At 37.8% G+C, this 26,381-nt stretch overlaps 2 protein-coding genes and 1 long non-coding RNA gene across 4 annotated transcripts; 1 reads left to right on the plus strand and 2 right to left on the minus strand.

Annotated features, from left to right (window-relative positions):
• Positions 1-1,614: 1,614 nt before the first annotated feature.
• Positions 1,615-11,368, minus strand: LOC120564867 (ras-related protein Rab-11B-like). Its single transcript, XM_039810113.1, has 5 exons — positions 11,215-11,368; positions 8,573-8,768; positions 6,614-6,807; positions 5,714-5,794; positions 1,615-2,349 (listed from the first exon to the last, which is right to left on the minus strand). The coding sequence occupies exons 1-5, from the start codon at positions 11,252-11,254 to the stop codon at positions 2,204-2,206; spliced, it is 657 nt and encodes a 218-aa protein (XP_039666047.1). The 5' UTR covers positions 11,255-11,368; the 3' UTR covers positions 1,615-2,203.
• On the plus strand, positions 10,714-26,360 carry LOC120564863 (signal-transducing adaptor protein 1-like). Of its 2 annotated transcripts, XM_039810099.1 has the most exons (14): positions 10,714-10,787; positions 19,377-19,491; positions 21,245-21,316; positions 21,441-21,560; positions 21,654-21,710; positions 21,840-21,991; positions 22,634-22,765; positions 23,662-23,731; positions 24,039-24,141; positions 24,328-24,417; positions 24,989-25,063; positions 25,204-25,254; positions 25,346-25,522; positions 25,682-25,876. In XM_039810099.1, the coding sequence occupies exons 1-14, from the start codon at positions 10,732-10,734 to the stop codon at positions 25,726-25,728; spliced, it is 1,317 nt and encodes a 438-aa protein (XP_039666033.1). In that variant the 5' UTR covers positions 10,714-10,731; the 3' UTR covers positions 25,729-25,876. The 2 variants fall into 2 exon arrangements, with proteins under 2 accessions (XP_039666033.1, XP_039666032.1); XM_039810098.1 differs by having other exon boundaries at positions 25,204-25,522; positions 25,682-26,360.
• LOC120564868 lies at positions 13,693-18,490 on the minus strand. Its single transcript, XR_005640168.1, has 3 exons — positions 18,342-18,490; positions 14,102-14,170; positions 13,693-13,904 (listed from the first exon to the last, which is right to left on the minus strand). It is a non-coding gene; the product is annotated as an uncharacterized LOC120564868 (long non-coding RNA).
• Positions 26,361-26,381: the final 21 nt, after the last annotated feature.

The following is a 26,381-nucleotide window of genomic DNA, read 5'->3' on the forward strand; positions in this document are numbered from 1 at the left end:
TGAGGTGCAGTTATTCAGCAAGCGACCACAAACCGTTTGTCGGTTACAGAAGTTGTCGGTTAATGCAGAAGATGATGTACGCAACACTGCTCCTCCTCTCGGCTCCCTGCAGATCCTCGTATCTCCAAAGAGTTGTTACACTTGAACCATAATGAAAATACTTACTTCATATAGCTTCCACAATTCAAATCCAAAAAGGGATTTTTAAATCATTGTTTTCTTTGCTGTTTATTACACCAATGAACATGTAAATGTTACTTCTGTTGTGTTGTGTTTGTTTTCTACATGTCTGTTTTTTTTGGAGGGTATGTTGATATGCGTTGTTTGCAATTTATGTAACCATTCTTCAGTATTTACATTTTTAAATACTACAGTGTTTATGGTGTGCTGTGGAAAAAAGAAAGATGTCTTCACCAAACTACTGGTTGAAAAAAAAAAAAAAAAAAAAAAAAAAAAAAAGAAAAAAAAAAGGGGAAGAATGAGTTTTTTTGTTTTTTTTTTTTTTTGTGGGCCTTCTTGTTACTCTCTTTCTCTTTTTTCTTTTTTCTTTCCTCTCCTCCTCACAAAAACAACCTCTTTACACAAAACAACCCAAAAAACAAAAAAAAAAAAGGGCCCGCAAACACCCCCCCCCCCAACTCCCACAAAGAGGAGGGTGTTTAAATAAAAATATAAAAAAAAAAAAAACAAAAAAAAAAAAAAACAAAAAAAAAAAAAAAAAAAAAAAAAAAACAAAAATGATCTCCACACAACAAAAAACCTCCACCCACCCAAAAAAAAAAAAAAAAAAACAAAAAAAACCAAAAAAAAAAAAAAAAAAAAAACAACAAAAACACAACCCGCCACCCCAAAACAAAAAAAAAAAAAAACCCCACCCCTTCCCTGTGTTTTTTTTTTGTAAACAAAAAAAATTATTCCCCCCCCCTATCACCGCAACACATATTCTCAAAATTAAAGCACCTTTCTTTTTTTTTTTTTTTTTTTTTTTTATAAAAAAAAAAAACAAACACCCCACCAAAAAAAAAAAAAAAGACAAGGGGCTGGTGTTTTATTGTTCTTTTTTTTTTTTTAAAAAAAAAAAGAAAAAAAGCCCCCCAAAAAAAACCCCCCCCAAAAAAAACCCTTTTTTAAAAAGTAAAATTAAAAAAAAACACAAAACACACCAAAAAAATTTTTAAGAAAAAAAAAAAAAAAACAAAAAAGGAAAAAAGCCCCACCAAACAAACCCTCCCTTTTTTTTCTTTTTTTTTTTTTTTTTTTTTTTTTTTAAACAGAAGACCCCATTTTTTTGTTTAAAAGGTGGAGCTCATTTTGCTAACTATTGGAGAGTTTAATCTAATACACTCAATCATTTTATGAACTGATCACATTTTATTGGTAAAATTTGATCTGAAAAGTAACGAGTAACTACAGCTGTCACATAAATGTAGTGGAGTAACAATATTTTCATACGAAATGTAGTGGAGTAAAATACAAATACCTCAAAATTGCATTCCAGGTACAGTAATTGAGTATATGTATTTACGTTCCAGAAATTTGATGAAACAAAGACTCAATCTTTTTTTTTCTTAAAAATCTGATTTAAAAAAAAAAAAGAATACATCAATTCAACAGTTAACTTTTGTCAAGGATTTTATTGTAAATGTTTACAGTTTTCAAATTTAAAAGTAAAACGATGACAACTTAAGCCAAATATTCTTCAATAAATACATAATGAGGATATTTTTGGCATGATAATTTATCTGATGTAAGAAGAAGGTCGGAGGAACCACGCTGTCAAACGCATAATACTGCTTCACCAGGTTGGACTAACTGCCTGTAGTTTATTTACACAGCACCATCTACTGGTAACCATTGAAATGCATTTTTAAAACCTTGCTGTACACGACAGACCATCAGTTCAAACAACTTCACGGGCTTTATGCCCAGGTCCCTGCATCGCAGGAACCTTCACATTGACTCCATGGAAACAACTCGACGAACCAAGTGACATAAAGGCTTTCTGGAAGTGTTCTGTCATGGCAGAAAAGAAGAGCACGAGTGAGTTCAAAAAGTCTATGTAAAACAGAATGAAAGGTAGAAAGGAAAAACAAAAAGGATAGAGTGACAAGGGAGTTGGCCGTGAACGGAGCAACGGGAAAAAGACAAAAAAGTGCACAGGTGATGTGGAGAGCTGGAGGATGAGTGTCATGGGGGTTGAGCATCACAGGCTCTGGCAGCACTGGAGTTTGTTGCCCCTCTGCCCGTCAGTGGTCGGGGGGACGCTTATGTCCACTACGTTGTTGCCCGGAGAGTCATCGTGGGCAGATCTGTCCGCTATCTGCTTCTGTGAAACGATGCGGTAGATTTCTGCATTCAAGAAAGAAAAACACACAGCGATGTTCTTGATTAGTTTAAAGGTCCCATTTTTACATTGATATGAGTTCCCCCAGCCTGCCTATGGTCCCCCAGTGGCTAGAAATGGTGATAGGTGTAAACCGAGCCCTGGGTATCCTGCTCTGCCTTTTGAGAAAATGAAAGCTCAGATGGGCCGATCTGGAATCTTGCTCCTTATGAGGTCATAAGGGGAAAGGTTACCTCCCCTTTCTCTGCTTTGCCCGCCCAGAGAATTTAGCCCACCCATGAGAGAGAGAGAGACATCATGGCTTTCAAATGAGCAAAGTGGCAGTTGGTCAAGGCCACACCCCCACCCCCCACCTTGCCCCACCCTCTCTCCTCCTCAATAGCTACAGACACAGAAATGGCACATACTAAGGAAAGCTCATTGTGCGACTGGCTCTAGTGGCTGTAATTCTGCACAAAGGCTGAATTTCTGGAAAGAGACTTCAGATACAGTATTAGGGGACCACTAAGGTCTATATAAAAGAGTCTTCAGATACAGTATTAGGAGACCACTAAGGTCTATATAAAAGAGTCTTCAGATACAGTATTAGGGGACCACTAAGGTCTATATAAAAGAGTCTTCAGATACAGTATTAGGGGACCACTAAGGTCTATATAAAAGAGTCTTCAGATACAGTATTAGGGGACCACTAAGGTCTATATAAAAGAGTCTTCAGATACAGTATTAGGAACCACTAAGGTCTTATAAAAGAGTCTTCAGATACATGTAGGGGACCACTAAGGCCTATATAAAAGAGTCTTCAGATACAGTATTAGGGGACCACTAAGGTCTATAAAAAGAGTCTTCAGATACAGTATTAGGGGACCACTGAGGTCTATATAAGAGTCTTCAGATACAGTATTAGGGGACCACTAAGGTCTATATAAAAGAGACTTCAGATACAGTATTAGGGGACCACTAAGGTCTATGTAAAAGAGACTTCAGATACAGTATTAGGGGACCACTGAGGTCTATATAAAGAGTCTTCAGATACAGTATTAGGGGCCCACTAAGGCCTATATAAAAGAGTCTTCAGATACAGTATTAGGGGACCACTAAGGTCTATATAAAAGAGACTTCAGATACAGTATTGGGAGACCACTAAGGTCTATATAAAAGAGAGACTTCAGATACAGTATTAGGGGACCACTGAGGTCTATGTAAAAGAGTCTTCAGATACAGTATTAGGGGACCACTGAGGTCTATATAAAAGAGTCTTCAGATACAGTATTAGGGGACCACTGAGGTCTATATAAAAGAGTCTTCAGATACAGTATTAGAGGACCACTAAGGTCTATATAAAAGAGTCTTCAGATACAGTATTAAGGGACCACTAAGGTCTATATAAAAGAGTCTTCAGATACAGTATTAGGGGACCACTAAGGCCTATATAAAAGAGTCTTCAGATACAGTATTAGGGGACCACTGAGGTCTATATAAAAGAGTCTTCAGATACAGTATTAGAGGACCACTAAGGTCTATATAAAAGAGTCTTCAGATACAGTATTAGGGGACCACTGAGGTCTATGTAAAAGAGACTTCAGATACAGTATTAGGGGACCACTAAGGCCTATATAAAAGAGACTTCAGATACAGTATTAGGGGACCACTAAGGCCTATATAAAAGAGACTTCAGATACAGTATTAGGGGACCACTGAGGTCTATATAAAAGAGTCTTCAGATACAGTATTAGGGGACCACTAAGGTCTATATAAAAGCATCCAAAGAGCACCATGTCATGGGACCTTTAAAGCTTCTTAGAAATGGTCTTACCTCTCAGTATAGGTAGCTGTGGCACTGGTGTTGATCCCCAATGTGTACCAAAATAAAACCGTGCAGTCCCCATATCAAAATAAGTAGAACATTAAGCTAATGTGTAAAAAGTACACAAAATGTTGTTGTGAGGTGCTGGTACTGGCACTAAAATAATGGTACAGTGAGTCAGCATCATCCTCTATTTCTAGGGGTGGAAAGAGCACAATATTTTGAATGGACGATAATGTTGCTGCGTAACTGCTGGATGTGTAAACAGGCAACTGTTTAGAAAGGTGCGTTATATCAACTTAAAGGAGAATTCCGGTCGATTTCAACACGTAGCTCTGTTGTTCGTAAATATGGAGTGCTGTCAGTAGCGAGAAAAACGAAAACAATCGGTGTCGCCTACACTCAGCTCTGTTTAGTTCCGGTGTTGAGACGGCAGGACGAGTGCTTCGGGACCGTCTACAAACTACAACACCCCAAAAGAGATCCAACAAATATATTTATTAATTTAATGATTAAATAAGGTAGTGTCTCCAAACGTACCTCCATTATAACTTGTATCCTGCTAGCTGTACTACAGCACTTACTTTAAAAAAATAAGCATATGCCTACTTTTGAAAATATTTGTTGTATCTCTTTTCGGTGTTGTACTTTGTAGACGGTCCCGAAGCACTCGTCTTGCCGTCTCAACACCGGAACTAAACAGAGCTGAATTAGCACGACTTTTATGCATTTCTTTAACATCGACTGCAGTCAGATTCACTGTGTTCACTCAGGAGGAATCCCTTCACATGGGTAGGCACTTGTAATGACATTTTGAACATGTTAAGAGGCTAAAAGCACGTACTTAAGAGGCTAAAAGCACGCTAAAAAAGCGTAAAACTGTTTCAGCCTCCTGGGTGCTAACGCTAGCAGGAGGATAACATGGTGTAGGCAACACCGATTGTTTTCGTTTTTCTCGCTACTGACAGCACCCCAAATTTACAAACAAAAGAGCTACGTGTTGAAATCGACCGTAATTCTCCTTTAAAAAGGTGACGATATAAAGAGAATTTACTTGTATAAAAATCTACTTATCAAAACTTAAAATCTGGTCAGTTAAAATGTTGACAATACGGTGTTATTTTTCTTAAATGCTGAGGAAATATATTGATATGATCCCTCAATTAATGCATAACGAATGGAACAATATACATTTATAACTATTAAATGAAAGAATACTTGAAATAAAAAAAAAGTAAAAGCAAAATAGCTGATTTTTAGATAGTAATTACAAAAATACTACTTTGTTACAATAATGACAGTTAATTGGTTACTTCCACCCCCTGTTTATTATTCAGTCACCACCATCAACTAAACAGCAGACAGGCTTCAGAGAACCTGTTAAAGTTAGAACACTTTAGGCTGGAACCTCTTGCTTCTTTGTTCATTTGTTACAAGAACAATACCAATCTTGGCTCATTGTACCAAACCCTATACTACCTAATGACATTATATTGCAAATGACAGATGTGCAACAGTCAGAGCACATCCCATAAGATATGGCACTGAGCCTTGCTCTTTCCTACCTGTTAAAATGTTCTTGAATGCTTCTTCTACATTTGTGGAGTCCAACGCTGATGTCTCAATGAATGAGATGCTGTTCTTTTCTAATGTGGGGAGAGAAGAAAGATACATTTTAAACTAGAGATGCACCGAGTACAACTTTTTAGGCCGATTCCGATTTCCGATTTTCATTGAGTTAGGCCAGCCGATACCGATTTTAGCCGATTCCGATTTCATTTTTTTCTAACCACTTTACAGCATCTTTTCTTTAATAGAACATAGAAACATTTTTGAACAGATAATGGATCACTATAAAATAGAACTATATAAATTACTCCCGGTGTGGGAAATTCACACCCATCTAAAGTGCAGTGTTACAACCATTTCCTTCTTTTCACATCCAATATCCAACTAAAAGAAATGTGATTTTGGTTTTTGGTGTCGTCCCTCCACGCCCTCCTTTTTCCTTGCAGGTGTTGCATATTGCAAACTTGTTATCTTTTGCACACACGCTGAAGAATTTCCAAACAGCTGACACGTTGCAGGTTAATTCACGAGGTTCCCTACATGTGCGAGAATAGCGCCGACACGCGCTTCACACCGCGAGCGGGTACGTGCGACACACGGCGGAAAAGTCGAGAGAAAGGAAGAAGAGACTGCGTCCGTGTGTGCGTCCTTGAGAACTGTAACTCGTTTAACTTATGTTGTCAGTTACTTGTAGCATTTGACCGGCATGAAATCGGCATATGTCAGACTGACCTGCCGGTCGCCGGTCATGGCCGAGTACGTGAAAACCGGCCAATTCCGGTCACCGGCCGGTTTATCGGTGCATCTCAAATTTTAAACATGTACAAAGTCAAGGATTTTACAGATTACAAGACTTGGCTTGGCTTGCTTCATTACCACAGCGCTTGGTGATTTACCTGCGAAGGCTCGGGCCTCATCAGTGGGCACCGCCCTGAGGTGGCGCAGGTCGCTCTTGTTTCCGACCTGCATGATGACGATGTTGTTGTCAGCGTGGTCCCTCAGCTCCTTCAGCCAGCGCTCGACGTTTTCGTATGTCAGGTGCTTGGCGATGTCGTAAACCAGGAGAGCTCCAACTGCACCCCGGTAGTACCTGGTGACAGCATAAACCAGGTGAATACAATAACTATACCGTCTTTATTCAAGGTAGGGGGTGCACGATATATCGACTCACTATCGTTTTCGCAATATCGCGTTGTGCAATATCAATATGGAAAATGTCCCGAAGAGTATGCGATATTCCATTTGTATTGTGGAGAGAGGCGCCGGTGGCGGTACATTGTGATCAATTTAGAGCCCGCATATTTCATATATATATATATCAATGGCCAGTTGCCCTGTCACACGTGCACACTTCGACAGCGTGAGTGAAGGGGGAGATAGAGACAGCGAAAGAAGCGGGAAGCGAAGGGACAGAAAGAGAGAGTGCAAACTGCAAAGCGAGTGTGTGGAGCGAAAGGAGAGAAGAGACAGAAAAGTAAGAACACAAGCGTGGCTTAGGGAGACAAGGAAATTATGGAGATTGAAGAGGAAACGTTAGTGGCCAAAAACAACGCCTCCTCGCCAGCGTGGAAGTACTTTGGCTTTAAGCCAACAGATGTTGCTCAAGTTAATGCACTATGCAAAAGATACCATATGTTGGTACAGCACGTAAGAGGCAATACAATCAACCATTTTACTTCTTTTTTTTTTGGGGGGGGGGGCATTTCTGCATTTATTTGATGGGAAATCTGAGATGTGAAAGGGGAGAGAGGGGGGGGGGAGGACATGCAGGAAAACTGCCACAGGTCGGATTCCAACCCTGGACCTTCTGCCTCGAGGCATGAACCTCTGCACTAGAGCTGGGCGATATGGAGAAAATCAAATATCACGATATAACACCTCGATATCGATACCGCAACGATATTGTAGTGTTGACTATTGGTGCTTTCACAAAATATTTACACAATGAGATTTTTGATAAATAATCATCAGTAATGTGGATATAATGACTAAGTGGGTAAAGGCAAATAATAGAACAGTTACAACAGTCTGGTAAGTTCAGAAAATGACATCACTTATGACACATTACGATATTACGATTTCCAAAATCTAAGACGATATCTAGTCTCATATCACGATATCGATATATTGATATATTGCCCAGCTCTACTCCGCACATGTGCGCCTGCTCTACCAACTGAGCTAAACGGCCACGCAATCAACCATTTTTCTTACCTTAAAAACTACCACAAGACACTGCGCATAGTAATATCCAGGGGAAAAAAATCTTTAATTATTTATTCCAGTTCTACTGTCAGTTTAAATAACGGTTGTTGTACGAATAACCTATTTTAAAAGGTAAAGGTACTTTATTGTCACATACACATACATGTAGCAAAATTCATTCTCTGCATTCAACCCATCCCTCAAGGGAGCAGTGGGCAGCCAATCACAGCGCCCGGGGACCAACTCCAGATCTGAGCCAGTGCCTTGATCAAGGGCACTGACTGGAGAACCTAGTACATGTTTTTTGATGGTGGGGGGAAACCGGAGCACCCGGAGGAAACCCCCGCAAACATGGGGAGAACATGCAAACTCCGCACAGAACGGCCCGGAACGACCTGGATTCAAACCCAGAACCTTCTTGCTAACCGATGGGCCGCCATGCTATTCTATTTATCTATTCTATTAATCTATTTTGATGTTTTATCCCATAACGTTTGTGTTTTTATACATGTTTATGAATATCGAAATGAATATTGATATCGCAATATTCAAGCTCAATATTGCAATATCACATTTAGTCGATATCGTGCCACTCCAGTGCAATATTTCATTCATATACACTAGTTCACAAACACAGAGAAAATACTCACGCCGAGGTGATTGCTCTGTAGCGTTCCTGTCCAGCTGTGTCCCAAATTTGAGCCTTTATCGTCTTGCCGTCCACCTGGATGCTGCGGGTGGCAAACTCCACCCCAATGGTGCTCTTGCTCTCCAGGTTGAACTCATTTCTTGTGAAGCGGGACAGCAGGTTACTCTTCCCCACGCCAGAGTCTCCGATTAGTACGACTGTAAACAAAACGAGACTTTTTAAACACTTATCAGGGTGTCGGCCAAAACCAGCCGACACAAAGACAGCTTCTCTCCCCGAGCAGTCACTCTGTTGAACGCTCAGAAATAGCCCCCACCCTAACACTGAACAAAGTCAATCGACACTGTTCTGCTCATCATACCTCATGTATATCTCAATCTTACAATTACAATATTGTTATTAATATATTACCATTGCACTGAACTGTCTTGCACTGTATTTATATTTAAATCTTAAATCTCAGACTATACTGATATTGCACTATTATATCCCTCTCTTCAATTGTTATTGTATATTTTTTGTAAATCTATTGTATTGTTATACTGCATACTTAACCGTATTTTTTGTAAATTAATTATATATTTCTTACTGTCCTTTCTGTTTTTATTCTTTATATGTTAAGTGAGTGTTGTACTTCGAGAGGAAAGATTAACCGGAGTCAAATTCCTTGTTTGTTTACACAAACTTGGCCAATAGGCCTGCTCCCTCTTAGTCGATTAGTCGACTAATCGGTCGTTTTGGTCTTAGTTAACTTAGATTTCTTTAGTCGATTAGTCATGTTTATGCTTTTTTCATGCTGAATGACTTATTTCCAAGAAACGTACGAGCACATCTCTGGTAAACACAAGAATTAAAGTGGTGCTTTTGCGGAGAAAATGATTAAATCAACTAATCGATTAGTCGAAAACAATTGAATGACTAAGAATTTCTTCAATTGAGCACAGCCCTACTGGCCAATAAAGCTGTTTCTGATTCTGATTCTGGTAATTGTGCAACAAAAATGTGGCTCTCTCAAACTGCCATCTTTTAACCTTAATTTATAAACGCCAATGCAAATTAACTCACATACATTTTTTTTTCTTTACTGCGGATGTACAGACATTAAGACAGTTACACAAAATGTAGTAAACAACTATCATTACAAGTTTGCACTATAGTCAGGTTATCTTGCTATTTTCAGGCAAAGTGAAAGTGCTGACTTGTTTTGCTGCTTTCCTTTTCGTACTGACAAAACCTTATCAGACTTTGCCCGGCTGGGAGTAATGCAGGAAGAACCTGACAAAAGCCTGCTCTTTGGGAAATCTGACTCCACAGTTTCTCAAGGCCTCTGATCCTGTGTATTTGTAACGAGTCATCAGTATACAGTATGTAATCAGTTTCAAGCTGTCACACTGGCCTGGGCCTCTTTTACTACCATACCATACCATACCATACCATACTACAGTAGATCCATGTGATAAAGCCTATGTGTTTCTGTTCCCTCTTCAGTAAACTCTTTCAAATCCCTGCATCTAAACTTCAGTCAGTGATTTTGCATAAAATTACACTCTCTCTCTCTCTCTCTCTCTCTCTCTCTCTCCCCCCTGTTAACTACAGCACTTACTGTTACTAAAGCTTGCCTGTGAATCAGTCTTTTAGAGAAAGTTCTTGGAGCAGATGGTTACTGTAATTACCTCTGCAAGCTGAAAGTGACAGGTTCTCATCTTTAGAGATCCAACACAGTATGTATAGTATACAGTAATCCAGTATAACTTAGTTAAACGCCATCATGTGATGCATGTTGTGGAGAGACATAACACAATAATAAGCTGTTTCTTATTCAGAAGAATGCCACTTCAAATTAAGACAGCAAGGTCAGCAACATGTTATCAGGAAACTGAACTCCAAGGTGTAAAATGACCATTGTGACCTGTGACTCAGTACTCCAATCAGGCCAAATCTACAATTGTGTGGTTTAGAAATATTGCCCTTAGCCATCAAACGCAAAATGGTGGTTGGGAAAGTAGCTAAGACATAACGTTACCTGAAGCAACAAGAGTTTCCTCTTCCTTCCTACTATAAGGAGCGAGTTTCCTCCCTCAGGCGACAGGTTTAGACCACTCAATAGTTCGCCACAAAGGGAACTCTTGTTTTCCTTTTCTATTTAATGTACCGGATTTCATGAGACCGCCTGAAGAAAATACGCCACTGTTGGTGCTTTTAAAGTGTGTTTATAGGTAGGGACAACTTCTCTTAAATTACAATAACCTAGAATAACGTTATTACAGAAGTAATAGCACCATCCGTTTGACTTGCTACTAGCTTGCAGGGCTAACGTTAACTCACCACACGCCCTACTTTCTTTAAGATAAATTAAGCAAAACAAGTGATTTATAACAAACCTTGACACTAATACTCGATAACACATCTTAAGAAAAAGTAAACGTTAAGTTGATTCGGAATGACGAGTTCGAAAAAACGTTACTAGCTAAGAAAACAGTTTGGCTAGCTACAGTAAGCTGCCACCACCACCAGCTGAAATTTAAAACTGACCACTGACGTTTAGCACATTTAGCTAGCATCCATGCTAACCTCAGCTCGGCCGATTTCGTTGCTAAATGACATCATACAAGGTTATCTATAAGCAGTTTTTGTTCCGCTTACCTTTGAACAAGAAATCATACTCGTCGTCTCTGTTCCCCATTGTTTGATACGATCACCTTTCAAAGATTGCGGTGATGACAGAAAATATGTTCCCTGCCCTAACCAGGGTGCTGTGCCAAGATGACAGAAGACAATGCGAACATTGCGTAGGAAGAGCAAAGTCTCTGGGAGGTAGAGTTGCGTTAGTGACGTACCGGTACGTTATGGAATGCCATTTTATTCAATATTAAATAAATAAATATGTCTATGAATTAGCTACCTCCTAAAATAAATAAATATGGCAAAAATACATAATTAAAAGTAAATACACATATATAAATATAAATAAGTTAATATAGTTAAATAGCCTAAATAAATAGGTTTTACTATTATTTTATTTTAGCTGACTTGTAGACGTCTGCGTTGGTGATTCTAGAATTAAAAGGTGTAAAAGGACAAAGTAACGTAGACATTTTACTACTTACCTTGCCTTGCCTAAAGCAATTTCTACATTATCGTTGACGCAACTTGTTCCATGTTGAATTGGCTCTTCAGCATTTTTCTCACACATTTAGTGCTGATTGCTGAGAGGCATGCTCCAAATAAGAAAATAAAAAAATATCCCTGGTTCTCATGTATCATCTATTAAAAGTAATTTGATGAATAGACAAAACTCCGCCCGTGCTAGATTCACTGGTACACTGACTAGCCACTAAGTCTTTAGGCAGCAAAATAAATATGTTGGAATGATTAGAAAGGTATATAACTTCCCACATTTTCAACTTGCAATGGAAATGTAAATTCAATTGCCGCAATTCAGTTCCATTCAATTTTATTTATAGTATCAAATCATAAAACGAGTTATCTCGAGACATTTTACAGATAGAGTAGGTCTAGACCACACTCTATAATTTACAAAGCCCCAACAATTCCAGTAATTCCCTCAAGAGCAAGCAGTGCGACAGTGGCGAGGAAAAACTCCCTCTTGGGAAGAAACCTCGGACAGACCCAGGCTCTTGGTAGGCGGTGTCTGACGGTGCCGGTTGGGGATGCAAAACTGTGATACTAAACTTCACATATCTTCATTTTAAATATGGCGTATTGCACTGCTTAGTTGTAAACTGACAATCATTGTTTTAGATTTACCTATGTTGATAATACCACCAGGAATTCCTCCAGCAGAGGGAGCCACCATCTCTTCATCTTGACATTAGTTTTTTCCAACTGCTTACACACATTTCCAAAACGATGTCTCCTTTTTTTCAAAACTCTACACACAATTCCCAAAACTGCACACACACAAATGCAAAATGGCTCACATCTGCTTCAAAATGAAACACTGCATTCAAAATGCCATAAACACATCTCAAAACGAAGCGTTTGCATCAAATGGCAAACACTTTTTTCATAATAGTACATTTTTGGATACACCACGTACACTTGTTCTATAGCACAGTGTTGTATACAGCAGCATGAAACAAGAAAACAAAACTACAAACATTTGTAGACCAAAGGTATCATTTTTAGAATAAAGAATATGTGTGTGTGTGTGTGTGTGTGTGTGTGTTTGAGCGTGTGCGTGCGTGCGTGCGTGTGTGTGTTGTGTGTGCTTGTTTGCTAAACAAAGTCAGATTGATTTATAATGCTGAAATAGTCATTAGATAGTTGCATGCCTGTCCTCATTTCTGAAGGTTTGACTGTAAAGCTAGTCAAGATGGGCTTCTCTCATGATCAATCCGTGGTTGATCACATGATGAATAAGTGTGGTCCTGATTTCATCAGAGATGGCTCTCCTTTTCTCTTCTTCCCTCCTCCTCCTCTTCCTCCTCCTTGTCCCCTGTCTCTCCCTCCTCCTCCCCTTGCTCTGTGTCTATTGTTGGCATCCATTGTTCAAAACAGGTAATCTGACCTTTGACCTATTTGACCAGCTACCATGCAAGGTAACACATCCATAATGCAACACAGTGCAATAATCTACTACTATGACTTGTATGACTTGATATCATACTTTCATTAGATAATAATTTACTGCACTCTCTTGCTTATTGATTTGTGTAAGCTAACAACAAAAAAATTGTTGGTCTGCCCCAGATAGCAAACAGTCATTGAAACTATGTTAAATCAACATTCCGTTGTCAACATCATTGAAACATCAAATTCTGATGTTGATTCAACATCATTTTGCACCCTGTTTTAATATTGAAACAACGTTGAAATCCTGTCCATAGGTCAACGGAATTTCAATATTTCAATTATCAGGAATATTGAAACAATGTTGAAATTTCAACTGAACTAAGGATCAACGTGATTTCAATGGAATTTCAATCATTATTAAGCCATAGAAAAGTATTGCTAGGCATACGAAAATGTAATGCTCTAAATTAAATAGCCTATAATGAATATCCTGCTTTATCTACAGCCAGGATGTTAAAAAGTGATGGAACATTTGAAAGCTTGTATGCCTATAGCCTAGCCTAAAACACTGACCACACCACACTGTTTAAGGTAAAAACAAATTCATTTTATTAGCCTCTTATTTCATTATTTGTCCTCTTTAGCATAGTTACAGTTCATGGTCCTCTGACGTCTGACTGCTTTGTCGTCCACAGTCCATCCTGCCCGGTCTGACGCATAGCGCAGCAACTGTTGCACAGCATGGGCAAAAGTAAATTGGGTGACGGCGGCTGTCCCCATCTGCTGTGTAAGAGCATCTAAAACAGAAAATACAAGCACAATGCAAAAAAATTGCCTTTAAGTTAAACAGAACACCCACACATACACACTTGGAAACAAATTCACTAGGCCTAGTATTTTTCAATGATCGGATATAAGGCAATTTGTCCAGTGTTGTAGGCTAGCCTATCATGTTTTCCCTAAATTCAAATCACTTTTCAAAATTGAAGGTTACCTTTTTACTTGCTTCAGTCCCTCCGGCAGGTGATCTCTTTTCTTCCCTCTCCGCCTGGCATTTTCCTCTCTACAAACACATTACAACACAATTAGAGCAACAAATACTCTGACATCCTTGCCAAACAACCGTGGTAAAGTTGGTTTTATATTGGACGTTGGATATTCGACACATTCGAAAAATCAATTATGCAGCTTGCCCTTTCAACCTATTCATGTCAAACCACTTGTGTTGAACTCAACTAACCCTCCTACACATTGCACAAAGCTTCTTTTTTCAAAAAAAACATCCTTTAATTTTTTAAATATTTTTTTATGTACAAAAATGCCATAAATCTATTATGCGGCCTGTCCTTTTGACCTATTCAGGTCAAACCACTTGTGATGAACTCAGCTAACCACCCTACACAATGCACAAAGCTTCTTTTTTCAAAAAAAACATCCTTTAATTTTTTAAATATTTTTTTATGTACAAAAATGACATAAATCTATTATGTGGCCTGACCCTTTGACCTATTCAGGTCAAACCACTTGTGATGAACTCAGCTAACCACCCTACACAATGCACAAAGCTTCTTTTTTCAAAAAAAACATCCTTTAATTTTTTAAATATTTTTTTATGTAAAAAAATGCCATAAATCTATTATGTGGCCTGACCATTTGACCTATTCAGGTCAAACCACTTGTGATGAACTCAGCTAACCACCCTAAACAATGCACAAAGCTTCTTTTTTCAAAAAAAACATCCTTTAATTTTTTTAATCTTTTTTTATGTAAAAAAATGCCATAAATCTATTATGCGGCCTGACCTTTTGACCTATTCATTTCAAACCACTTTTGTTGAACTCAACTAACCCTCCTACACATTGCACAAAGCTTCTTTTTTCAAAAAAAACATCCTTTAATTTTTTAAATATTTTTTTATGTAAAAAAATGACATAAATCTATTATGTGGCCTGACCCTTTGACCTATTCAGGTCAAACCACTTGTGATGAACTCAGCTAACCACCCTACACAATGCACAAAGCTTCTTTTTTCAAAAAAAACATCCTTTAATTTTTTAAATATTTTTTTATGTAAAAAAATGCCATAAATCTATTATGTGGCCTGACCCTTTGACCTATTCAGGTCAAACCACTTGTGATGAACTCAGCTAACCACCCTACACAATGCACAAAGCTTCTTTTTTCAAAAAAAACATCCTTTAATTTTTTTAATCTTTTTTTATGTAAAAAAATGCCATAAATCTATTATGCGGCCTGACCTTTTGACCTATTCATTTCAAACCACTTTTGTTGAACTCAACTAACCCTCCTACACATTGCACAAAGCTTCTTTTTTCAAAAAAAACATCCTTTAATTTTTTAAATATTTTTTTATGTAAAAAAATGCCATAAATCTATTATGCGGCCTGACCTTTTGACCTATTCATTTCAAACCACTTTTGTTGAACTCAACTAACCCTCCTACACATTCATTAGAAGGGCCGAATGAAATGATGTTTTTTTGAAAAAGAAGCATTGTGCAGTGTAGGTAGGGTTAGTTGAGTTCAACAAAAGTGGTTTGAAATGAATAGGTCAAAAGGTCCATAATAGATTTATGTCATTTTTTACATAAAAAAGATTAAAAATTAAAGGATGTTTTTTTGGAAAAAGAATTTGCATTGTGTATGGTTAGTCTGAAAGTAGTTTGACCTGAATAGGTCAAAGGGTCGCCACATAATAGATTTTATGGCATTTTTTACATTAAAAATATTAAAAAATTAAAGGATGTTTTTTGAAAAAGAAGCATTGTGCGCTGGAAGAGGGTTAGTTAGTTCAACAAAAGTGGTTTGATCTGAATAGGTAAAGAGAAGGCACAATAGATTTATGGCTTTTACATAAAAAAATATTTAAAAATTAAAGGATGTTTTTTTGAAAAAAGAAGCTTTTTGTAATGTTAGGAGGGTTAGTTGAGTTTTCATCAAAAGTGGTTTGAAATGAATAGGTCAAAAGGTCAGGGCATAATAGATTTATGTCATTTTATATAAAAAAATTAAAAAATTAAAGGATGTTTTTTGAAAAAAGACTTTGTGCATTGTGTAAGGTGGTTAGCTGAGTTCATCACAAGTGGTTTGATTTGAATAGGTCAGGTAGGGCATCATAGATTTATGGCGATTTTTTACGATAAAAATATTAAAAAATTAAAGGATGTTTTTTTGAAAAAGAAGCTTTGTGCTGTGTAGGAGGGTTAGTTGAGTTCAACAAAAGTGGTTTTGATCTGAATAGGTCAAAAGGCAGGAACCACATAATAGAAATTTATGGCATTTTTTACATATAAAAAATATTTAAAAATTAAAGGATGTTTTTTGAAAAAGAAGCTTTGTGCATTGGGGGTGTAGGGGGGGTTAGCTGAGTTCATCACAAGTGTTTGAAATGAATAGGTCAAAAGGTCGAGGCCGCATAATAGATTTATGGCATTTTTACATAAAAAAGATTAAAAAATTAAAGGATGTTTTTTTGAAAAAAGAAGCTTTGTGCATTGTGTAGGGTGGTTAGCTGAGTTCATCACAAGTGGTTTTGACCTGAATAGGTCAAAGGGTCAGGCCACATAATAGATTTATGGCATTTTTTACATAAAAAATATTTAAAAAATTAAAGGATGTTTTTTTGAAAAAGAAACTTTGTGCAATGTGTAGGTAGGGTTAGTTGAGTTCAACAAAAGTGGTTTGACATGAATAGGTCAAAAGGTCAGGCCGACATAATAGATTTATGGCATTTTTTACATAAAAAAATTTAAAAAATTAAAGGATGTTTTTTTGAAAAAAAAGCTTTGTGCATTGTGTAGGTTGGTTAGCTGAGTTCATCACAAGTGGTTTGACCTGAATAGGTCAAAGGGTCAGGCCACATAATAGATTTATGGCATTTTTTACATAAAAAATATTTAAAAAATTAAAGGATGTTTTTTTGAAAAAGAAGCTTTGTGCAATGTGTAGGAGGGTTAGCTGAGTTCATCACAAGTGGTTTGACCTGAATAGGTCAAAGGGACAGGCCCATAATAGATTTATGGCATTTTTTACATAAAAAATATTTAAAAATTAAAGGATGTTTTTTTGAAAAAAGAAGCTTTGTGCAATGTGTAGGGTTTAGCTGAGTTCATCAAAAGTGGTTTGACCTGAATAGGTCAAAGGGTCAGGCCGCATAATAGATTTATGGCATTTTTTTACATAAAAAAAAATATTAAAAAATTAAAGGATGTTTTTTTGAAAAAAGAAGCTTTGTGCATTGTGTAGGGTTGGTTAGCTGAGTTCATCACAAGTGGTTTGACCTGAATAGGTCAAAGGGTCAGGGGCCACATAATAGATTTATGGCATTTTTTACATAAAAAAAATATTTAAAAATTAAAGGATGTTTTTTTGAAAAAAGAAGCTTTGTGCATTGTGTAGGGTGGTTAGCTGAGTTCATCACAAATTGGTTTGACCTGAATAGGTCAAAGGGTCGGGCCACATAATAGATTTATGGCATTTTTTTACATAAAAAATATTTAAAAAATTAAAGGATGTTTTTTTGAAAAAAAGCTTTGTGCATTGTTAGGATTGGTTAGCTGAGTTCATCACAAGTGGTTTGACCTGAATAGGTCAAAGGGTCAGGCCACATAATAAATTTATGTCATTTTTTACATAAAAAAATATTTAAAAAATTAAAGGATGTTTTTTTTGAAAAAAGAAGCTTTGTGCAATGTGTAGGGGGGTTAGCTGAGTTCATCACAAGTGGTTTGACTGAATAGGTAAAGGGTCAAGCCACATAATATATTTATGGCATTTTGGTAAGCGAAAAAAATATCCAACGTCCAATATAAAACCAACTTTACCACGGTTGCCAAACATCAGTTCAAAATGGATTTTTAGGCTAAGAGTGCTAACTAACGTTAGCTAGCATTAGCTAACATGACCGAATTCAAAACGTTGTCCTCAGCAAAATCCAAAAGCTATAATGCAACTGCAAATGGAAATTCAGTCATATCCAATAATTTCCTTGCCAAAACATTTCCAACTTCATCTGTACCATATTCTAAGACTGTTACTGCTAGCTAACGCTAGCTAATGTTAGCTAACGCTAGCTAACATTAGCTATTTTTAAAAGTTGTCTGATGCAGAATCCAAAAGCATGATGGACACTAACCATCATGTTAACGAGTAACAGTATTTGATTTAGTACAATTCATTCATATCGAACATTAGCTACATATTAAGCAAGCTTACCTAATCGTATTCGCCCCCCAAGAGTCCAGAAATGAGATGTGTCCGGTGCAGTTAGTCTACCACCCGATGATCTCCCGGTCAACCAAAAATCAATGGCTTTTCAATCATATTTCCCGGTCAACTATATATAAATGCATTTTCAATCATATTTCCCGGTCAACTATATATCAATGCTTTTTCAATCATATTTCCCGGTCAACTATATATCAATGCATTTTCAATCATATTTCCCGGTCAACTATATTTCGATGACTTTTCAACACATTGGCAATATCGCCCGGTAAACCAAATATCAATGCTTAATCAATCATAAAGATAACTACAGATCAATGTTGTTCCAATGTTGTTGCCATCAACATTAATAACGTCAGGTTTCATCGATATTGTAATGGTGATTCAACATTTATTTTGCATTGAAATTTCAATATCAACCATAATGATGATTCCGATGGAAAATCAATATTTATTCAATGTTGGGTTGCTGTCTGGGGCTTTACCAGACAAGTGTCTGCCAATTTGCAAACGACAACGTGAGGACCTACGACGCCATTCCTATTTTGTGGAAAATTTCAGCCCAATCTTTACGCATAAACATGTTCTGCCAGTTCATTTTAAAAAGGTACACAGAAATGACATTTGGTTATGAATACTGGTTTTAGTTTCAGTGAGGCCCAGAGGTGATTTCCATATCTTGAGAAATATGTCGACTACGTCACAGCAGTCCTCAGTCCCACTCAGTGACCGTAAAAAGGTCCCACCTATAGACATTTCGCTTAATTGTTACATAATATACTAAATTAACACAACAAGGAAATGAACTGTCTGTAATATGTTGTTGTTGATATTTACAGTCTAGGCTAAGGTCACACCCGCCCACACCACACATTGACCAATCAGCGGCAAGGAGCTGCCGCCTACCTGACACACAGGTTCCCGCCTCACTTTATTATACAAGAGGGCTCTAGCCTACTGCAGATTAAGCAGAAACCACTGAGATGTTATGCTGCTGGTATCTTGATCTGTTTGTAAATTCAGATTCATTGTAAACATCGAGACCAGCGTGATGGCAATGCGAACAGCGCGACAGAGGAGCCAGCTGCCAACCTGCTACTATGAGGGATACCTGGAGAAGAGGTCGTTCGAAGATAAGGTAGTTTATTAGATTGTTTTTGTGTGAGAGACAAGTTTGTCTTTATTGTATGCAACGGGTGAAATGGACTGTCAACAGTTCTAATTCTTATGACTCTTTTGTCTGGCTTTAAGGCTTTTAAAAAAGAATTGAGTGAGTACTCCACACAATATGGGCCTTTCACCTCTGTGGGGAGAAATACAAAAGCAAGTTCCAATAAAGACCTCCCTTTGTTGTTTTTAGGGCTGCACGATATAAGGAAAATATGCGATAACGTTGTTGAATATCGCAATACCGATATTACTTGCGATAAACATATTAATAATGTACTCAGTTCTGCCTTTTTGCTGCTTTCAGTATAATGCTTTAATACAACAAATAGTATAAATAGCTTTTTGAATAAAAAAAACTGAAAGGAAAGTATTACCAACATTCTTTTATTGAACAAATTGAACATTATTAACGGAACAGAAAAGTCCCCATAAAAAAAACTTTAACATTTTAAAGTGCAGTTTTCTATTGATAGTCTCTTTCAACTACCTAAGGAAAAACCTTAGTGTCTTTCAAGATGTGTCGCAGTCCTTCGCAATGTGTTTTTTGCGCAAGTTGATATCCCAATGACAATAATATAGCCCTATTCATCTACAAGTCCTGTTAAGATGGGGTGGATGTATGTCTTAGTGCTGATGATAATAATATGCCATTGTTGTTAACTGTGTATGTGCGCTGTAAATCCTGTTGAGGTACAGGTGGATTTAGTTCTGTTTGCTTAAACGATTTTAAAGGTTATGTTAAAACCATAGAACATCAGTCCATCCACACGTGCAAATGTTTTAACTAATTGTACTTTTATTTAATTGAAATGCACTTGAGATGTCTTTGCCTCTTTTGTGTTTGTTTTGTGATTGTAAATTGTTTTTTTATGTAACTAACTTGTTCTGCTATCTTGGCCAGGTCTCTTTTGAAAAAGAGATTTTATATCTCAATGAGACTAACCTGGTTAAATAAAGGTTAAAAAATAAAAAGTTATTGTTCACACTTAATGCACAGCACCAGGTAAAGGCAGGTTAAGTGTTAGGGTTTTCTGTGGGTGGCGTTGCCTGTCATATAGTTTCTTATATATTGTGAGGACTTTGATTCTCAGCAGTCTCCATCTGGTCAGACTGCTATTCCGCATAATGTGCCATAAAGATTAGAACTGACAGAAAAGCAACGTCACTAACTGGAAAGGCTTTGCAGATAATGAATCATGTGTGCTGGTCTGTCAGGCCCTCCCTGATAAGAGAGTGAGAGCACGTCAAATCAAAGGTGAAACTTTTTTTTTCTGAGGACACTTTAAAACTATCCCAGTCCTGGATAAAAGTTAGTTTGCTCAGTTACATCAAAGTCCCAGTTTTACAGATCAGTACTTATATTTTAGTTATTCTGAGTTCAGTGGGGGGTTTTAACCTGAAACTGGCCTACAAACATCTGAATTATTCAACACTCACAAGTCAGGTCCCACCAATCCAAACACTTAACAACAGTTGATAACATCACACATTGCTTTAGGTTTCTTTGGTTACAAAAGCTGGACCCATAAAGTCTGATCCAATAATGTCACCTGCACAGTGCATTTCCTTGTTGTGTTAATTTAGTATCTTCTCACTTTACATTCTGTTTAACACATAAAAACCCATGTTCTTCTTTAAATGTTCATCTCCATATCTGTTCTTCTTCCCTGCTTGGTATGTTATCCTTTAGTCATTACGTCTCTCTCTGTGTGTTTGTGCAGACATCCCGAAAACTGTGGACCAGCCTGTGTGGAAACACGCTGTTCTTCTTCAATGACATGAGAGACACCGGTGTAAGTTATCTCAAAGATTTGGGTTAATACGAGCCAGATATTTGGATGATTATTGATCAAAACCTTTCCTGGTGAAGCCAACAGGAATTATATGTCACTCCATGTGTCTTTGTGTGTTCATCAGTACATAGAGAAAGTGGATCTCAGTGGATTTATCTCAATAACGGACGACGGCAGCCAGGATCGTAACTTGGATGCAGCCAGATTCATCCTCCAGATGAAGGACATACATGTCAAATTCACTGTGAGGAAATTAACCTAACTTATGTAAAGTATCCTCATTTTTTCAGAGCAATTCCTCATTTTACAGTTTTTCTCTCCTCCGTTGTGTCTACAGGCTTCTAACGCAGAGTCTCGGGAGCTGTGGAAGGGCTATATCCAATCTGTGGCTGAGGTCAGTGGTGTATTACAAGAACAATTAAAGTTTTTTTTATGATTTAAATTTAAGATGACCGATGTTCTGTAGTTAACATCAGGCCCTCATTTGCACAGATAATTTAAAGCAGAAACTGTCTCCTTGCAGTTGTCGGTACCATCCTCCCTCACCCTGCTACCAGGCCAGATCCACATGCTGAAAGAGGCAGTAGAAAAGGAGAAGGAAAGAAAAAGAAATGTCGCTCAACCTGCTGAACTCACCCACTGTGCTTACACCAGCCTCCAAGCAGACATGCCAGCGTGAGTATCAACAAGACTATTTAGTATTGAAACTCTTGCTCAAGTAAAATACCGGTTATTCCTAATGTGGCCAATAGAAAGGGCTGAAACCATGACACACATGACCAAAATTCATATCTAAGAAGAGCATTTTGGAGCACATTTAAAAGGTCTTGAGTATTACTATTATTTAGTGATTCAATCCCTGTTCTCCTCAATTCTGTAACTTTTGCCACAGCAAAATAGGTAAAGGTCTACGCTTAGATTAATATCGTTTTAACACAATTTTGCATAGCAATGCTGTGCAGGGAAAACTCATATTTGGTGATTTCTTTTTAGGTTTTCAGATAAACGGAAGGATTAAATGCTATTTTCTGTGCTCAGAAATGTCTCAGAAAAAACATCTAAAATCATCTAAAAAAAAAAAAAAAAAAAGAAGAAAAAAAGGTGGCAAAGTGTTTATTTCATTAGGACTTTGCTGATTATGCAGATGTGGTGTCTGCTTAGTTCAGTCACTGCTACCTTGACTCTCAGACAAGACTTTGTGCATTTTAATCCACCCCTTTCTCCTATATACAATCTCTGTGTCACTACTAAAGTCAGTTTGAGATGAGTGATGGCTGAAGTTTTTCCTTTTGTCTAATGTTTTGTGATGTCCTGCAGTTGTTACCACCGTGTGTCCCGTCTGGAGGCAGAGCTGCTGCTTGAGAAAGAGGCCGAGAAGGGAAACCTCCTGCTGAGGCCCGGGAGTAACGGAACCACCTTCGCTGTCAGCACCAGACAGGACCTTGAAGGGTACACACACACACACACACACACACACACACACACACACACACACACACACACACACACACACACTCCCACACAGATCTAATACATAGGTGAACATACATATCAGACACTTAAGCCCTATTCGCACGGGATAAGTATTACCTGGGGACCTCTTGTAGTTTATAAATTACCCCCACACGTCTGTATTTCGTCTGGCGCATTCACACGGGATAACTGAAGTCTGTATTTTACTCAAATTTACAGACATTATCCCCCGGATATGATGTCAAAACTTTTCATTTATAATTGACAACGCAGCCAGTTAGACCCCAAATCACAGAGATGCCGATTCGCACGGGACTAATATTATCACAGGACCTCCGTTTTCGGCGAAATATGGTAGGTCATTTGCGGGGGAATTATTACTTTACAAATTACAGACATGACCGATTCGCACGGGATTAAGATCACAGACAACCTCCGCGATTATTACAAATGACTGGAGGTCACCAGGTAATACTTATCCCGTGCGAATAGGGCTTTTGACACACGCTAAAACACTACTTGTGTATCTTCATTTAATGCAGGACTCAATAGTTTTACTTCTAGAAGAGAATATAACAAATAACCAAATGACAGTTCAATTTATAATCTTTGTTCATTTGGTTACACTTGAAGGTATCTTACATAAGAGTGACATGACACTGTCATGAAAGTGTCATAAACATTATAAACAAGTCATAAACGTTTATGGCATAGTTATGGTTAGGGTTAGGGTTCATGTGTCATGACTGTGTTATGACAGTGTCATGTGTTCATGACAGTGTCTTGTCACTCTTATGTAGATACCTTTAAGTAAAGTGCTACTGTTCATTTTATCTGTGTCCTGATTGCATGCCTTTCTCTTCCTGCATCAGCTCCGTGTTCAGACACTACCGTGTGACTCGTAAACCTGAAGGGGGCTTCGCCATTGACGTGGACGTTCCTGTGAGTATTAGAAATCAGAGTTGGCAATAGAAATGGCACATGGAATTTAGTACAGTCACATTTGTTCTATACCTGACCTATATTCTGTGGAATCTCATTCCGCTGCCAGTAACATGACTCATGTGTGTGAGTGTTTTACATAATTTCCTTCTCAGCACTAATGACACATAGACAATAATTAAACTCAACAATTGATATTGTGGTAATTGAGGTTGAGTCATGTCCAATCGCAAAACACAACATGTTTTATTTCCTGTGTGTATTTCATTGTTCTTAAGTTGCTAAAGAAAAGTTGTTCTCGGTGCAGGTCCCATGTGCCACGCTACATGATGTGATCAACTATTTAGTGGAAAAAACGGACGGAGTTCTGATTCCTCTGATCATTGAGGAAGCCTATGATAAAAACATCAGTACGTACAAAAACGGAGACTTTGTAAAATCTTTCTCTTTCACTATTCTTCTCTGTTTGCCTTTTTCTTTTGCTCACTTTGTATTTAAGGTCACCTTTTAAGTTTTGTAATTATTATTCCATAAACCAAACATATACATTTACCATAAGGTATACATGACTAATTGAAGTTATGCATTTTTCACAGCTTTTATTCGGACTGATAATGACAATGGAGAGATGAGCATTCGGCGTGCCTCGTCAAACCTCATCCCACCAAGTTTACCCTCCAAACCAGGTACAGCCAATAATACAAAAGCCCACAAACATGAACCTGTACACGTCTAGCCACTAAACTGTTTGCACTTCATGCCACTCCCTCTGACGCATACAGTTATCAGAAAATTCCATTCCATGCAATCTTGGGACTTTTTCGAACAAGTCAAAGTCACACAAAAAAATGACTTTAAGTTGATTCTTGTAAACCACTTTGACAACAGTTAAAACGAATAAATAAATGAATAGTTCTTTAATATTGTATTTTATGTTATAAACCTACTAAATGTACTTTCTGGATAACGAAATTAAAAGTGCTACTCTATGGTGCAAACATAAAAACATACATATTAAACTAAGAACATAGAATGTGAAGATGGTAAAAATAATGAAAACTAGAGTAAATAGTAAAATAGTGAAATTGCACATTATTACGTAAAGTGCAGGTGTGTAGTGTAAACATTCGTTTTCAAAACCTACACACAACCAGTGTTAATTACTGTGACTGCACTGTTGTTTACCTTGGCAATTACATTTAATTAAGTCACTATATCGACCCTGTAATGATTATAATTACATGTTTTGTTTTGCAGTCGCTCTAAGAGTACCGACTCCTAAACCAGCGCCAGCACCAATTGAAGAAAATAATTTGTATCAGAATGAAGAGCGTGAGTACAACTCTCCTGCCAACAGCCCCATCAATCAAACCTGTCACTCCTGCCATTTGCTCTTCTGTCTTGCAAACACAACAAACTGGTGTGACTTCATTTTTCCATTGTCATTGCTATCTCATGTTTGTGTCCAACAGTGGAGGAGAAAGACAACGAGACAGAGGATTCCTCAGCTGTTCCAGTAGCACGTAAGTCTTTCCCCGTCTTATCTTTCCATCTCAGGAACTCCACTGTTCCCTTTACGAACGTGAATCATTGTGTATTTTTGGTCTTCCACAGAACCGGAGACAAACAAACTAAAGAAAGCAGTAAGGCCTCCAGCTCCTGTTCCTCGCAAATTGCCCTTTTCTACATCACCCCTGTCCTCCTCCACCACCACCACCACCCAGGCTGGTTCTACCTCCACAAACAGCCTGCATTTGAGGATGAGAAACCCCACAGACCCTCTGGGACCGAGTAAGTCCAAACTGCTTCACTGACAAACCCTGCCCTCGAGGCCTTATTTGAATAGCAGCTTGTGCAGATATATTTCTCAGTTCATATATTTGCTGTTATGTGTCATTTTAGTGTCTGTTATGCCAATAATATCAAAGCTTATTGTCTGGTCTCTTGCAGCAATATCGGAGCTGAAACTCAAGTTTGGACAAAAGGCCAGGTGTTAAGAGTGTCCTCTGCTGCTGGGAACCTCTCAAAGCCTCTGGGAAAAAAAACAAATCAGCAACAACCAGTGACTCACACCAGTACAGAGAGCCATTTACCAGTCTGTCCCAGCAAGATGTACCAACACATGGTAGCTTTCCACACAAACAACCTCTTTCCTCCTCTGCGCCTGGGATCTGCTCCTCCTCGTCAGCTGGCTGTTGGCAGTAAAGCCTCTCCGAAGATTAACACTTCATTGATTCCCCCATCTCAGACGCTCATTAGCAAATGAATCAAGTGTAACGAGGGGTGTACCTGTCACATTATCCTCACCCTGTTTCTTTTGTATATATTTTCACATAGCTAATTTATATATATATATTGTAAAACATGTATTACTGCCCATCTATACAGTGAAATGTGAATGAAAGAAAACAGAAATTAGAGTGGGCTTGGGGTTTCTGTACCCATTGTATTCAAATATAATTTTTCAGTGAAGTAACTCTTTTGCTTTTGTCACATTCAATCAGATACATGTGACCAAGCAACATCTACGTATGTGCCATGCACTGCAGCAGTATCAGTTTTATGATGTTCTGTACCTGTCTATTTCCTGTTACAACTGTTTTTATTTTTTAAATCAAGTCAAAATTTGTTTCTTACTTTGTTTTATTAT

The sequence above is a fragment of the Perca fluviatilis genome, chromosome 9 (assembly GCF_010015445.1).
Source record: "Perca fluviatilis chromosome 9, GENO_Pfluv_1.0, whole genome shotgun sequence".
Taxonomy (NCBI): Eukaryota; Metazoa; Chordata; class Actinopteri; order Perciformes; family Percidae; genus Perca; species Perca fluviatilis.

What these genes read in the sequence shown, in the direction of transcription:
- LOC120564863 (XM_039810098.1), top strand. Translation starts at nt 10,732, where the DNA reads ATGAGACCGCCTGAAGAAAATACGCCACTGTTGGTGCTTTTAAAGTGT. An exon ending in ATGACATGAGAGACACCGGT is followed by an intron (nt 21,317 to 21,440) that starts GTAAGTTATCTC and finishes TGTGTTCATCAG; the next exon opens with TACATAGAGAAAGTGGATCT. An exon ending in ATATCCAATCTGTGGCTGAG is followed by an intron (nt 21,711 to 21,839) that starts GTCAGTGGTGTA and finishes GTCTCCTTGCAG; the next exon opens with TTGTCGGTACCATCCTCCCT.
- LOC120564867 (XM_039810113.1), bottom strand. Translation starts at nt 11,254, where the DNA reads ATGGGGAACAGAGACGACGAGTATGATTTCTTGTTCAAAG. An exon ending in TACAGAGCAATCACCTCGGC is followed by an intron (nt 6,808 to 8,572) that starts GTGAGTATTTTC and finishes TGCTGTCACCAG; the next exon opens with GTACTACCGGGGTGCAGTTG. An exon ending in ATTCAAGAACATTTTAACAG is followed by an intron (nt 2,350 to 5,713) that starts GTAGGAAAGAGC and finishes TCTTGAATGCAG; the next exon opens with AAATCTACCGCATCGTTTCA.